Genomic DNA, 15,950 nt, shown 5'->3' with positions numbered 1-15,950 from the left:
GGTTAATGCGTAAATATTTCTTAATCACAATTTACGCATTTACCGTTGATGCAGCATTAAACAGAAGAAACACTTGTTGGAAGGGTGGAAACTTTAGCAATGTACCCACTTGGAGTCATTACACTAATGCACACACCACAAACACACACAGCAGTGATTCAGTGTCAGTGATAAAGTGATGGAGAAAGGACCTCTTAATGCTCTTTGATGTAGAAAACAAGCCTAGATGGAACTTGTGACTCAAAGCAGGCATCCTAAGTAAGGAGCATTTTAATTACCACAGAAGTACACCACGTCTTAACTATCACGAAAATGCAGAATGTGACGTTTTTGTCTGCAAGCATTTCTTTTAATTAGTCAACCTCCCAATTAGACATTGGGAATCATTTAATGTTACTTGAATTGGGGCTATTTTGGTGCATTTCTATCTTTAGATTGTGGAAGGCTTTGTTTGGAAAATGTTAATAAAGCATTGTGTTGTTACTTAAGGTTTGTTTTGTTTTTTCCTAAGAAGGAAATAAAAGCATTTTAACAGGAAGAGAAGTGAGCCTACCATTTATGTACCTTAGCAGAATTCCAGATTCATCAGACCATGCTATGTTTTTCCAGTGATTAACTGTCCAGTTTTGGTGAGCCTGTGTCCTCTGCAGCCTCAGATAGTTTGAGATAACTAAAATAAAAAAAACTCTTTCACCAGTTTTGCTACTGAGGTTTAATTTATATTAGTCTTAGCACTCTCATACTCACGAGTCATGAATTGTGACGCTAAGAGCGGGCGCCAAACTGGCTTACTGACATGTTCTTAGGTATTATTATTTTGATATACTTAAATATATTTTAAGTACAGTTTTCAATATATCACACAGCCCTAATTTAGCTTAAAGGAATAGTTCACCCAAAAATGAAAATTCTGTCATAATTTACTCACCATCATGCTGTTCCATGTCATTCGTTAGTGCTAAAAACAACGCAAGTATTCGTTTGAACACACAAGCAACTGTGAAGGAGCATCTTTCATGAATGCATAACGGATGTCAATTATTTAAATCCTGGGCTTTTTCACACTGTATGTCTTCAGAAAACATGGAATATGACGCACAAGCCATGGACTACTTTTAGGATAGTTTTGGGTCCTTTTCTTAGATTTAAAGTGAGTTTCTATCAACTGCCATTATATTGAGAAGACGGTCTGCCATATTTATTAAAGCATCTTTTGCGTTCCACATAAGAAAGTAAGTCATATGGGTTTGGAACAATGTGAGAGTGAGTAAATCGTGATAGAATTTTCATTTTTGGGTGTACTATACTGTGGTCGGGCAGAGGGCGGGGCCGGGTCGTGATCCTACACACCCGGTCCCGTATTAGGCTAATCAAGCCTCCCGAGAGGGATAAAGGTCGACTGCAGAGGATCGTGCGGGAGAGAGAGATCGTTTACGGACATGTCCGTCATGTGTGTGTTTGTCTTTTAAGTTTATCATTAAAACTATTATTTATATCGTCAAGCCGGTTCTCCCACTCCAGACGGTCGGCAGCGAGCCCCTCCCCGCTCACGGTCGGCGGTCTCAAACCCTGCCGCGTTTCAGCGGCCAGTAGGGGACTCCATCGCCCATGGCATTCTCCCTTCGAGGTCGGCCGCGGCTGCTCCGTTGGGGTGGACGGTAGTGGCGAGAACTGTACTACGGCGTATCCCTCCTCCTTCCCGGGTTTCCGGCACCAGTGTAAAGTGATCAATGGAAAGGGGGAGGCGAGAACCGGCTTGACAATATAAATAATAATTTAATTGGTAAACTTAAAACAAGGACACAAACACACACGACGGACATGTCCGTAAACGATATCTCTCTCCCGCACGATCCTCTGCAGTCGACCTTTATCCCTCTCGGAGGCTTAATTAGCCTAATACGGTACCGGGTGTGTAGGATCAAGACCCGGCCCTGCCCTCCGCCCTGCCACAGTATACTTTTAAGTTTCTCTTAAGATGATTTATGATTGTACTAAGGCAAGGTATTTACCAATTATGTGTCTTTGGTCCGACCCAGATTGCGGAATGAAACAAGGACCAGAAATTGCCCGTTACTCTACGTTGGTGTCTGAGGAAGAGGGTGAAAATGACATTTCGGGTGGCAAGCTGTCTCGCGGAATCTCCCCTGTGCTCTCCAGTGCTCCCTCTGAAGGGGACAGGTGTCTGTTTGGAGGTTTGCATTTTAGCCAACGCACCAGTGAGACGTATCTTACCGCCTCTGACAACAGAAGCTCGCTGTACGTTGACGACATGCAGCATGTGGAGCGCTCCAAACTTTGCCTGCCTGGTCCCAAGAGCGCTACAAAGAAGGTGGACAATGATGATGGCTACTCCGATGATCTGAATAAACGCTTCCAGTCCCAGTGTCTGGATTCCACATCCTCCTTCAGTGACACAAACACTTCCAGTCCCATCCTATCTGCAGCTCTCACACCAAAGAGACCCACCCCTTCTCAGGACTCTCAGGACACCCCAGCTTCGCCCAAACAGCCGCGTCTACGCAATCCCAGCTCGTTTAACGTTAGTTTGGCATTGGTCAAGAAGCATCTAAGCCAGCCTCCGCTGTACAGCGAAGCCACGCATGGGAGAACACGGAATGCCATCAGCATGCTGCGTCCTCCTTGTCCTCAGGAAAAAGACTTGAACCAGGAGCAGGAGATGGAGACGGGTGAATGTGAACATTCTGATTTGCCTTTAGAACCACCAGCTGAAGAACCTGAAACACCCTACGTCTCTGCAGCCGTGCCTGGGAGTAAACCCCCGACTCCTCCCCTGCATAGGCTGCCCTCCTGGGTGAGTTATGAGAGAAATAGTCTTGTGTACTTGCAGCATAAAGTCTGGTCCATAGTGTATATTTTTCTGGACAGGAACTGCCTCCTTGGACAGGAAGAAGCAGTGACCGACATGTAAAGCGACCAACTACAGTTAACCTTAGCCTTGTAGGGGCAGGTAAATCTGAAATAGATGATGCCACAATAGTAGCCTGGTGTGGAAGAAACTTGGTGCTGCAGTCTCCATAAACGTGTTCAGAAAACACTGATGAAATTAGTCAAAATGTGTTTAGTCTTGTGATCACGTTTTCTGTCTATCAAAAAGTAATAAATACTGATTATTTTGCATTTTTAGTGGAATACAGTTGCTTAACACATTTGCTTGATGCTTAGTGCCTCAAACTAAATGCTGAATATCTTTGTTTTATGCCACAAATCCAGTGATTAGTTCTCATAGAAATAATACCATTCCCCGGACCACAAGAATTAATGTTGTTTTATTTCATGTTTTAAACATTTGTTTTCAAATTATCTGCAGGAGAGCAGAATCTATGCTGTGGCAAAATCTGGAATTCGTCTTTCAGAAACATCATTCACAGATGTAGCTAATAAAGGTGTGTTTTAGTTTTTGCCTTTAAAAGTAACTATTTTGTAATATCCTCATCTCTCACATCCATGGCTAAACAGAAATCCAATGAAAAATGACAAATGAGAACTTTTCAATATCTCAGTTGTTTCACCTAGATAACAAGGACATTACATGTTGCACAAATGATTTGTTTATTCTTCTGCTTCTTGGATTTTTATCCTGACAAAAGATGTGGTAACATTTTACCGTAAGAATCCATTTGTTAACATTAGTTAATGCATTAGGTATCATGAACTAACAATGAACATTATCATTTTCACAGCATTTGTTAATCTTTGTTAATGTTATTTAATAAAAAATACAATTGTTCATTGTTAGTTCATTGTTAGTTCATTGTGTATTAATTCATGTTATCATATACAACATTTGATTTAAAAAATGCATGTTGAAATTAACTTTAACCAAGATGAATAAATGCTGTAAAATAATTTTTCATTGTTAGCTCATGCTAACTAATGTTGTTAACTAATGTTACCAAATGGAACCTCATTGTAAAAAGATGCCATTAATCTCACGTGTCTACTCTAGAGTTTCAGATCAGATCTCAATGTCTCATGCTATTTTCACATTTGTAAAATGCAATAAAATGTCAGACAGGGTTGATACTTATATGAGACATACTGTAACTGAGAACTCAGTTCAAATTAAACTTATAAAAGGACTATTCCTTTAAACAGATTAAAGGAATAGTTCACTCAAAAATGAATATTCTCTCATTTACTCATCCTCATGCCATCTCATACATGTATGACTTTCTTTCTTCTGCAGAACACAAAGTTTTTTAGAAGAATATTTCAGCTCTGTAGGTCCATACAATGCAAGTGAGTAGGTACCAAAATGTTGAAGCTCCAAATACAAGCATCCATACAACTCCAGTTGTTTTAGTAATGTCTTCTGATGCATTCCAGTCGGGTTTGGGTGAAAACAGACCAAAATATAACAAATTTTTCACTTTAAATCTCATCATTGCAGTCTCAAAATCATGATATCAAAACCGATTACACTTCCTAGTGCTTGACGCATGTGCAGAGTGTTGTATGGTGATATAGGAAGTGTAATCGAGCTTCAAATCATGATCACCAAGGAGACTGCAGATGTCAAGATTTATAGTAAAAAAAAAGAAGTTATATTTTGGTTTGTTCTCACCCAAAACCAATTAGGTTTAAACATGGATTAAACCAGTGAAGTCTTATGGATTACTTTTATGCTGCCTTGAGCTTTTTGGAGCTTCAAAGTTTTGGTCACCATTCACTTACATTGTATGGACCTACATATTATTATTTTTTTAATCTTTGTTTATGCTCAGCAGAAGAAAGAAAGTAATACACATCTGGGATGGCATGAGGGTGAGTAAATTAGATAATTTTCATCAGCCATCATTTGGCCATTTCAACTCAAACAATATTGAGACTTCACCAGCTCATTCTAAAAGTAAGGACATATGCATAATGCATATACTGCTAATGTGCACATGTGCATATATATATATACTGGCCCTAGATACTCTAAATATGATATCCAGCTGGATCAACAGCATTGTTGGACCTTGAACAACAGCCAGTCAAACAATCAGATTTTAATGTTAGGGTTAATCTTAGGACTAGAGTTAAAGGCTTCAGCAGCATTTTTAAAAAGGTGAACTCCTGCAGACATGAATTGTAATTTTGCAATATGTATAAAGTCATGAGCACTCACATTAAAATGAAGACTCCAGTCATGTCAGTAACCTTATAAAAGCTGTTTTATTCTACATGATGAGGGTAGGGGCTGCCATTTTGGAATCACATGACCAGCTGAATACTACTCACTTAATCTCAGTAACTGACCTGTTATTGGACACTTTTATTCATTGATTAAAGTAATCATGACTGACTGTGAATTGTGAATTTCTACAATGGCATCTGAAACTGAAAACTATTGATTTGAAATGATGCTGCATCCAAAGGTGACACAAAGACAAAAAATGACAAATTACACCATCATTTGCCTCTGATTGTCTCTCTTATTTAGTTTTAGGTTTGGCATGGGATGGTGTTTGGCCCATTATTGTTTGATACATTTTTTTTTTATTCAGGGCAAACAATTTTCCTTCTTGGCTAAATCAGAAGGTGGATTTACTGACAGCTAGTAAATTTGACCCTTAATGTCCTTTCCTCCTCTTTCAGACTCCTCCCACCCATCATCATGCTCCGCCTACATGCTCTACACATCCCTCATCTACAGGAACAACAGCACGCCTGTCTTTGCCACACTCAAAGGGGTAAAGATCTTTGTCTTTATTTGTTGTACTGAATTTGTGGCTGTCTGGCCTGATTTGCATATGGTGGTGCTACGTTGTGATCATTGCCATTATTGTTTACATGTGTCAATGCAAAATGCCTGCATATTTGTATTAGGGTTTGTACTTCTGTGTTATATATAGAAATTGCACAATTGTTTACCAGGCACAGTGGGAAATGTTATAATTTTGTTTTTATGAGTACAGTGTTTGTTTTTACTCTCATAGAGGGCGATGATGTTAAGCAATAGTCAGTTCTCTGAGCAGTCATATAGTTCGGAGGAGGAGGACAGTTCAGAGGAGTGTCAGTCTGGAGAGGAGGACAGCTCTGTGTGCAGCTCTATTACATCTGCATCAGACTCACACAAGAGCAGCAGTCATGGAAGCCCCCGCTCCCTCAAGAGAGGTACAGTGAAACTAAATAATATAATACATGGGGACTTTACAAAAAGAACAATAAAGCACCATAAAAGTACCACAGAAGTAGTCCATACGACTTCTTCAAACCTGCACATTGCGATTGGTTAAGAACCAAAGGTATTTTGAGTCATCGCGTGTGTTTACATGCAAAGCAATATACAGATAACTACCAAAAATCAGCATGTTAAAAAAATCCAACAATGCAAGAATACGATGTTTAAATTAGATTTTCTGCTTTTGGTGTCAGAACGTAAACAAGCATGTGCACAACACTTGCACACATTGGATAAGCCAGTAAAGGTGTTTACATGGAACGCAAAGTCAGGGTAAAGGGCAAAAATCAGATTGTGCTTAAAGGAATAAATGACAATTTTCAGGGGCTTTCAGTGGTAAAGATGCTGGCTACCATCCCAGGGTGTGCTGAGTGACTCCAGCCGGGTCTCCTAGGCAACCAAATTGGCCCGGTTGCTAATGAGGGTAGAGTCACATGGGGTAAACTCCTCGTGGTCACCATCATGTGGTTCGCTCTCGGTGGGGCTGTGCGTGGATGCTGTGAAGTAACGCACTCAACAAGCCACATGATAAGATGCGTGGGTTGACAGTCTCACACATGGAGGCAGCTGAGATTTGTCCTCCACCACCCGTATTGAGGCAAGTCTCTATGCCACCACGAGGACACGAGCATATTGGGAATTGAGCATTCCAAATTGGGAGAAAAAGGGCAGAAAAAAAAAAATACAAAATACAAATGATCTCATCATTTACTCACGCACATGCCATACCAGATGTGTATGACTTTCTTCTTGCTGGACACAAACCAAAATTTTTAGAAAAATATCTCAGCCCTGTATGTCAATACAATGCAAGTGAATGGTGCCAGAACTTTGAAGTTCCAAAATGCACATAAAGGCATCAAGAAGTAATCCAGTGGTTAGCAATCCAGTGTTTCTGGTTGAAACATATCAATATTTAAGTCATTTTGCTTTTGTTTTTAAATCTCCACTTTCACTTTCACGTTCTTCGTTTTTGGTGATTTGCATTCTTTGTACATATCGCCACTTACTGGCCAGAGAGGAGAATTTATAGTAAAAATAACTTAAATATTGATCTGTTTTACACCCACACATATCAGCTTCTGAAGACATGGATTTAACCACTGGAGTTTTATGGATTAATTTTATGCTGCCTTTATGTGATTTTTGGAGCTTCAAATTTCTGGCCACCATTCTCTTGCATTCTATGGACCTACAGAGCTGAAATATTCTTCTATAAATCTTTATTTGTGTTCTGCAGAAGAAAGAAAGTTGTACACATCTGGTATGGTGTGCGAATTTTCATTTTTGGGTGAACTATCCCTTTAATATATTCAAGCTTGAATGAGATTTGAGAGCTAAGCTATTTTATAGCCCCAGAAGACCTGGAACAACAAGTGCTTTTTGCAGTTGTTTTCTACTGCATAAAACAACTGCATGAAAATTCCATTAAAAATCTGCTTTTGTGTTCAGCCGTGTCATTGTCTTCTATGACATCTGAGAGTGACTACGCCATCCCACCTGATGCATACTCCACTGACACTGAGTGCTCTGAACCGGAGAACAAACTACCTAAGACATGCTTCTCCAGCACTGACAACGGCAAGAGTGTACGACACAAACACACAGAATTTGTTTGTCCATATATGGCATATACTGTACAAAACCAAATTAAAATGTGTTGTGTCCCAGGAATCAATGGCGAAGTCGGGGTACCTGCTGAAGAGGGTCAAGACTTGGAAGAAAACCTGGAAGAGGCGCTGGTTCGTTTTGAAGGACGGGGACCTTTTGTACTTCAAGTCACCTGTCAGTTTAAATGGCTCACATATTTCTGACCTACAGAAATATTGGAAATTCTTTTATTATTAACTCACACTCATGTCATTTCATATGCTCTTATTTTTTCTTTGGAACACAAAAGGAGAAATGTTGAAGATACAAAGATAGTTATATAGTGATCATGTCTGTCAAGCTTAATAGGACAAATAAATAAATAAATAAATAAATAAATAAAGTACTGTAAATGTAGTCCATATGACTAGTGCTCTATTCTGAGTCTATTCTGAAGAACTGAACAATATTTATGTCATTATTCACTAATAATCTTTCCCTCCACTGAAGCTCTAAAATGTCATTTGCGTCCATGTTCAGAATAAAAAAATAGCATGTGAATATAGAACGTCACGTTTGATGTCATTAAGACTCTCGTGTGTTTCATACATGAGCTTGACATGCCATTTGAATGGAAAAAGAGATTTCAGAGTTGCAGCAGAGGAAAGATTATTAGTTAATAACCACTTAAACATTGGTATATCTCTTAAAAGGCAATTGTAGGGCTTCAGAAAACTAGAGTCATTGGAAAAGCTTCAAATTGACTACTTTAATGGTCACTATAAACTGACACGGTATGGAAAAGAACTATGTGAAGATTCTTCCAAATTTCTCCTTTTGTGATACAGAAACAATAACAGCATACTTGCATGGAATGGCATGATGGTGAGTAAATAATGACAGAATTTTTCATTTTCGTGAAATATGGTTGGGAAACTGATAACAAAAGGTAATTTGGCTTCTGTTGTTTTATGAACTTTTGTTTTTCATAGAGTGATGTCATCTGTAAACCCCAAGGTCAGATTGAGCTCAATGCTTGTAGCACCATAGCTCGTGGTGATGGGAAACAAATACTTCAGGTAGTTTGTGTGTGTGTGTGTGTGTGTGTGTGTGTGTGTGTGTGTGTGTGTGTGTGTGTGTGTGTGTGTGTGTGTGTGTGTGTGTGTGTGTGTGTGTGTTAAAGGGATAGTTCTCCCAAAAATGAATTTTTTTTCATAATTTACCCTCATGCCATCCCAGATGTGTGACTTTCTTTCTTTTGCTTAAAGTATATCTAAGATCCATATAATGCAAGTGATTCCATAATCTATAAGACTCCAGTGATTAAATCCATATCTTCAGAAGTGATATAATAGGTGTGGATGAGAAACAGATCAATAAATATGTTATTTTGTAATATAAATCTCCACTTTCACATTCACTTCCACATTCTTATTCTTTTGTTCTTGTTGATTTGCATTATTTGTGCATATCACCACCTACAGGGCAGGGAGGAGAATTTAAAGTAAAAAAGCACTATTTATATTTTTCTCACACACACCTATTATATAACTTCTGAAGACATTGATTTAACCACTGGAGTCTTATGGATTACTTTTAGGCTGCCTTTTTGTGCTTTTTGGAGAATCAAAAGTTTGGCAGAAGAAAGTCATACACTTCTGGGATGGCATGAGTGTGAGTAAATCATGAATGAATGACAGAATTTTCATTTTTGGGTAACTATCCCTTTAAGTTAGTGAGTTTGCTCACATATCTCTGAGGTATGTGCAGGTCCATATTATTTCACATGTCCGTGTTGATGTTATACCCCTCAGGTGGTGACAGGTAAGAGTGTATATAATCTTAAGGCAGATTCTCCAAACCTCCTGGAGGAGTGGCTGAGGGTTCTGCAAAGCGTACTGAAAATCAAAGGTAGTCCGCTCTTCACAAACCCTGACATTAGGCCCGTCATGAAAGGACACATGACAAAGGTATCTTATTATTTTATAGCACACTTTATACGTTATATATATATATATAATTTTGTTTATTTTTTTCCATTTGATTTTTGAAACAAAATACCTATAAAAACAAAAGAAAAAAAATAAAGATGTTTCTGTGAAAAAACAAAACTATTTGGACTTGAAGTGGATGACTTGGCAATGACTTGACATTTTTCAAGTTATGTGATTTTATGATTAGTAATAAAATACTATTTTTAAATATTATTGCTACAACAGTCAATTGATACAAAAAATGTAAACAGTGGTTCCCTTACAATTCAGTTGACTTGACATTGCGTCACTAAGCTGACGCTATGGGGAGTGTCCTTCTACACAACCTAGTTGAAACCCTTCTACAATAACGGCAATTCTAGGATCGGCTATGGTGTTTAAGCCCCGCCCTTTTAGGCGTGAAGCTTGAAACATACCAGCACAGCGACTTATTACTTCAATATCTGAACAGCCTGGGCCTCAATGTCAACTGTGCAAAGAGCACGCTCTCCCCCAGCCAACAAGTCTCCTTTTTGGGAGTCAGTCTCTACTCCTTTAGCGAGCTTGCACATCTCACGAGCGAGCACGTTCAGACCATTGTCTGTCTCAGTTCAATCTGGGGAGCACACTTCCACTGAAAATTCACTTGGGCTTTGGCGGTGTCATTCCATTAGGTTTTTTTACAGGAGCAGTACTGGCACTTCAGTACTTTTTACACTTCAGTACTGGCTCAACACCATGTGCCACGACATGCCAGGTGCCAAGGGCGCATGATCATCACTTTATCTCGCCGCGGTCTAGCTGCTTTAGCACCGTGGACAGCTCCTGCCTTCTACCAGCAAGGTGTCATGCTGGGGCAGATTTTCTTGCAGAAATTGGTGACCACAGACGATTCCAACACAGGTTGGGGCGCAGTGTGCGAAGGACACCCTTCTTTTGACACCTGGACAGGTGCGAAGAAGGTGTGGCACATCATCCACCTGCAACTGTCGGCTGTTTTCCTAGCCTAGAAGGCTTTTCAATAGCGAATTATCATGTTCTGCTTCGCTCAGACAACATGACAGTTGTGGCATACATAAACTGCCAAGGCGGAATTTGTTCCCTGCCAATGATGAGACTGATGCATCGCCTCCTCCTTTGAAGTGAAGTGAGTGCCATCTCCTCTCCCTGTGGGCAACATATGTCCCAGGCCGTCAGAATTATGGTGTGATGCCGGGCGAATGGAGACTTCATCCTCAGACTGTCCTGAGGATTTGGGAAATATTTGGCAAAACAGAGATCGATCTATTTGCCTCCGCAGAGAATGCCCACTGTCCCCTCTGGTACTCCAAGTCCCAGGCTCCAATAGTAGTGGACACAGTGGCCCGAAAATAGGCGTTTCTCCCTGTGTGCCTCCTTCACTCTGTCATATGCAAAGTCTGAGAGGACAAGGAAACAATTATATTGGTTGTGCAGAAGTGGCCCAATCGGTCCTGGTTTCCAGAAATGATAGAGATTCTGAAAAGCCCTCCATAGGAAATACAGCTGAGGAGGGATGTTCTCTCTCAAGCACAGGGCACAATCTGGCCTTCCCAGCCCAAGCTGTGGAACCTGCATGTGTGAACGGAATGCGTTAACGTGTCAGAACTGACTTGGTTATGAACATCATTTCACAGGCTAGAGTGCCATCTACGAGATGCCTTTATGCACTGAAATGGAATGTGTTCACTAATTGGTGCTTTTCACATGGCAAGGGCCCATTGAACTTCCACATACATTAAATTCTTACATTTCTTCAAGAGCTATTCTGTCAATGCTGAAAGTTTATGTGGCTACTGTATCTGCATATCACACACCTAAAGCCAGCACCTCTATAGGCAAACATGATTTAATCATAAAGTTCCTTAGGAGAGTGAGGCTGCTAAATCCCCCTTGCCTGGCTACAGTCCCGGCTTGAGACCTACTGTAACTTTGGTCCAAAAGTGCTTGCGGGGCCCCCCTTTGTGGCTCTGGACTCTGTTGATTTGTGTGTGCTTTCTCTTAAGACCACATTACTGCTGGCTTTGGCCTTAGTAAAACGGGTCAGAGATTTGCAAGCACTGTCAGTCAACAATTAATATCTGGAGTTTGGTCCAGGGTCTTTCAAAAGCCACTGTAAAACCCAGAGAAGGCTATGTGCCCAAGGTTTCAACCATGCCATTCAGAGCTTAGGTGGTTCAACTTCAAGCCTTTTTCCCTCCCTCATTTAATTCTGATAAGGAACAGTCCCTGCATTTGTTATTCCAAGTGCGAGTGCTTCACACATACATTGAGAGCACCCGCCAGTTCAGACTGTCTGTGTGCAATGGAGGATGCACGAAAGATATGTCCGTCTCCAAGCAGAGACTTTTTCACTGGATCGTTGATGCGATCGTCTTGGCTTACGAATTGCCCAATTGGTGCACACTCAACTAGAGGCAAGGCCTCTTCATGGGCATGGATGAACGATGTCCTTACACAACATGTTTTGCAGCAGGATGGTCTTCTCAAAACACATTCAGAAGGTTTTACGATCTAGAAGTAATGTCTCTCTCATCAAAAGTTCTCTCTGTCTAGAGCGCTTGCCATTTCGTTGGCCAAACAGATACTTTGTTTGGCCAACTCCTTTTAAGTATGGGTTCCCCATCATTTTACACATCCGCCTGTACTCCGGCCATTGTAATTTCCCATAAGTCACAAGCACTTAATTATAAATAAAGCTTTCTTCCCGACTGGGTTCGTGAAGGGGTTTATTCATCCTATATGACTATAGTTCATATATCCATTGTGAGTGTTCCCCTCCTGGCCCACCATGAGTGTCATTCTCTTGCGGCATACTCATGTCGGTCGCTGTCCCGCGGGACTGTGGTATCATGCTTTCCTCTCTGTGAGGGTCATGTTGTATAGTGTGACATGATGGGAATCTGTTCCCCATAGTGTTAGCTTAGTAACGCAATGTCAAGTAAACTGAGTCGTAAGGGAACGTCTCGGTTGCGTATGTAACTTTGGTTTGCTGAGATGAAGGGAACGAGACATTGAGTAAGATGGCCACACTACAGACTCTGAGTTTTTTTTTTGAGTGATGCACATTTTGTCCCTCAGTCAGAAAATTCTGAGGAATGGAGTTTGCGCGCCCACATTTATACTGGAGCACCTAAAAGAATGGAGCTTAAACAACATAGCCAATCTTAGAATTGGCAGTATTGTAAAAGGGATTCAACTAGATCATGTAGAAGGACACTCCCCATAGTGTCAGTTTAGTGGTGCAAATCGTTTCCTTCATATCAAGAAACCGAGGTAACCGAGATAAATTGCTCTCTGCACGCTTCCGTGTTAGGATGCACACACACACACACACACACAGACACACACACTGAACTGAAACAGCGTGCACACACCAATTATAACAGAGGATAGCAAAACAGCCCAAACACAATTTCTCTTGATTATTAAAACTTCGAAATGGACAATATCCATAAAAATAGAGCACAGTAGGCAACGTCCGGATATCAGACACAACCACAACAACCTAAAACTTCATTCGACAATTTAAAAAAAAACACAATAAAAGTGTAAGCTAATCTTTTACGATCTGCAAACGTGACACTTCAAGGAGTGCCAACATAAATATCTTGTGCATGTTGAACAAATGAATGGCCACTGTTTGCGATTAATCTAATCGCAGTATCCATCCGTTAATTTATTAAAGTTACTTTTCTACGCTATTCAAAAAAATAGACGGCAGTCATGGAATTAGCCCACAATACAAAAAACATAAAATTTCTGTGCACAAAGATGTTTTAAATTAAAAATAAATACACAATACTAGGAGAAAAGCATCAGAGCCAATTCTATAAAATTATTGTTTAGTTACTTTTGGAAAAAATGCCAGCAAAATTCTCTGTATTATATCAAATAAATTACCAAAAGAAAAAAGCATTAAATTAACAAAAATTAATTACCAAAAGAAAAAAGCATTTAATAAAAAAAACAAAAAACATTACCAAACAAAAAAAGCATTAAAAAAAAAAAAAAAAAAAAAATGACCAAATGAAAGAATATATACATTTTTAGACCTATATATGCCTTTTCTTTACACAAACTTAAATTAGCCTTACCCTGTTAAATGTTTAGTCTTTGGTTTATGATCATAATTTTATGATCATTTTAGATAGCATACACTGCCTAATATTGTATAGGTCCCTCTCGTGCTGCCAAAACTGTGCCACGAGATTATATTTTCTCACCACAATCATACAGAGCGGTTATCTGAGTTACCATAGACTTTGCCAGTTCGAACCATTCTGGTCATTCTCTGTTAACCTCTCATCAACAAGGCATTTCCGTCCACAGAACTGCCGCTCACTGGATGTTTTTGTTTTTGGCACCATTCTGAGTAAACTCAAGAGACTGTTGTGTGTGAAAATCTCAGTAGATCAGTAGTTACAGAAAAACTCAAACCAGCCCATCTGACACAGTTTTGGTGGCAGGAGGGGGACCTACACAATATTAGGCAGGTGGTTTTAATGTTGTGGCTGATCGGTGTATATTAAAGGAATAGTTCACCCAAAAATGAAAATTATCTCATCATTTATTCACCCTCATGCCATCCCGGATGTGTATGACTTTATTCTTCTGCAGAACACAAATTAAGATTTATATAAGTATATTTCAGCTCTGTACGTCCATATAATGCAAGTGAATGGTGGCCAGAACTTTGAATGTCCAAAAAGCACATAAAGGCAGCATGAAAATATTCCATACAACTCCAGTGGATTAATTTACATCTTCTGAAGTGATATGATAAGTGTGGGTGAGGAACAGATCAATATTTAAGTCTATAAATCTCCACTTTAAATCATCCCTCTTAAGTGCTCTTCTCTCCTAAGTGTTCTTCTTTTGTTTTTGGCGATTCACATTCTTCATACATATCGGCACCTACTTGGCAGGGAGGAGAATTTATAGTAAAAGGACTTAAATATTTATCTTTTTCTCACCCACATCTATCATATCGCTTCTGAAGATATGGATTTAAACACTGGAGTCTTATGGATTATTTTTATGCTGTGTTTATGTGCTTTTTAACCTTCTAAGTTTTGACCACCATTTACTTGCATAGTATGGACCTACAGAGCTGAAATATTTTTCTATAAATCTTTGTGTTCTGCAGAAGAAAGAAAGGCATACACATCTGGGATGGCATGAGGGTTAGTTGTAAGCGATTTTTTTCACGGAAAGGAATGCAAAACATTTTCCTACTCCCTGAAAGATATTAATGAAATATGTGTCCTGAGATATCTCAACGGTCTCGGTGAAAGTTCTAGACTCTTACAGCACTTTTAACGATGAGAGAATTTTAATATTTGGGTGAACTATCCCTTTAAAGTAAAATTTTGTTGCACTTTTGTAAAACCTTAAACCAGCAAGTATTTTGCAGGAGAAATATTTTTCTTTGATTCTGTTTTGTACTGTGACTTGACTATTAGCAGGACTCGACTTGACTTGCTTGAGATGAACCACTGACTTCACATGTCTTGCTTGACTGTATGCACTACTGACTTGAGACTTGACTTGCCCCCACCTTTCTCCTATTGAATATTAGGGGAGAAACATCTGAGACACATCTGAAACACAACTGAGAACATTGTTTGCTTGGTGCTCTCTAATGTTTTTGACTCTTTTAGGTGAACAATGGCTATTCCAAACATGTGTGGTGTGTGCTGTTTGGGAAGATGATATACTACTTCAGAAGTCAAGAGGACAAGGTTTACTGTCTCGTAAAATCAAACTCAACTTACACAGGACTTCTGGATGTGCACAAATATTAATATCTTGTTTCACTCCACAGTTTCCTCTGGGTCAGATCAAATTATGGGAAGCTCGTGTGGAGGAAGTTGATAAGTCATGTGACTCAGCTGAAGTCTCTGCTCAGTACACTCTCTCCATTCAGCCAGTGAGTCAGGGCCCAACATACCTGCTCATTGACTCACCTCATGAGAAGGTAGGCTGGAAAATACCCCACTGAAACATAACTGCTGTTTGTTTTCCATCTCAAGGCTGTGAATTTTCCATTAAGGAATGTAAGGGGGAGGGCACCCAATGGCCCAAGGACGGTATCCAACGGCGTGGCTGAAGGTCTCCTGCGCGTTCTGTCTTGTCGTTCCAATTAACTAACTATATTATTTGTTTTATGATCC

General features: G+C 39.8%; 1 protein-coding gene across 2 annotated transcripts in view; it reads left to right on the top strand.

The window, feature by feature from the left end:
- Positions 1-15,950, top strand: part of LOC127661148 (pleckstrin homology domain-containing family H member 2-like) — a 62,937-nt gene that overhangs the window by 30,015 nt on the left and 16,972 nt on the right. For both annotated transcript variants that reach the window (XM_052151738.1, XM_052151737.1), the window contains exons 8-17: positions 2,040-2,815; positions 3,332-3,407; positions 5,608-5,702; positions 5,949-6,126; positions 7,646-7,782; positions 7,865-7,978; positions 8,776-8,862; positions 9,598-9,753; positions 15,438-15,518; positions 15,602-15,754. In XM_052151738.1, coding sequence (XP_052007698.1) covers positions 2,040-2,815; positions 3,332-3,407; positions 5,608-5,702; positions 5,949-6,126; positions 7,646-7,782; positions 7,865-7,978; positions 8,776-8,862; positions 9,598-9,753; positions 15,438-15,518; positions 15,602-15,754 — 1,853 coding nt within the window. The remainder of the gene's footprint in view (positions 1-2,039; positions 2,816-3,331; positions 3,408-5,607; positions 5,703-5,948; positions 6,127-7,645; positions 7,783-7,864; positions 7,979-8,775; positions 8,863-9,597; positions 9,754-15,437; positions 15,519-15,601; positions 15,755-15,950) is intronic.

The sequence above is a fragment of the Xyrauchen texanus genome, chromosome 20 (assembly GCF_025860055.1).
Source record: "Xyrauchen texanus isolate HMW12.3.18 chromosome 20, RBS_HiC_50CHRs, whole genome shotgun sequence".
NCBI lineage: Eukaryota > Metazoa > Chordata > Actinopteri > Cypriniformes > Catostomidae > Xyrauchen > Xyrauchen texanus.
Note: the sequence above shows the minus strand (reverse complement) of the source record. Positions and strands in the feature narration are given on the sequence as shown.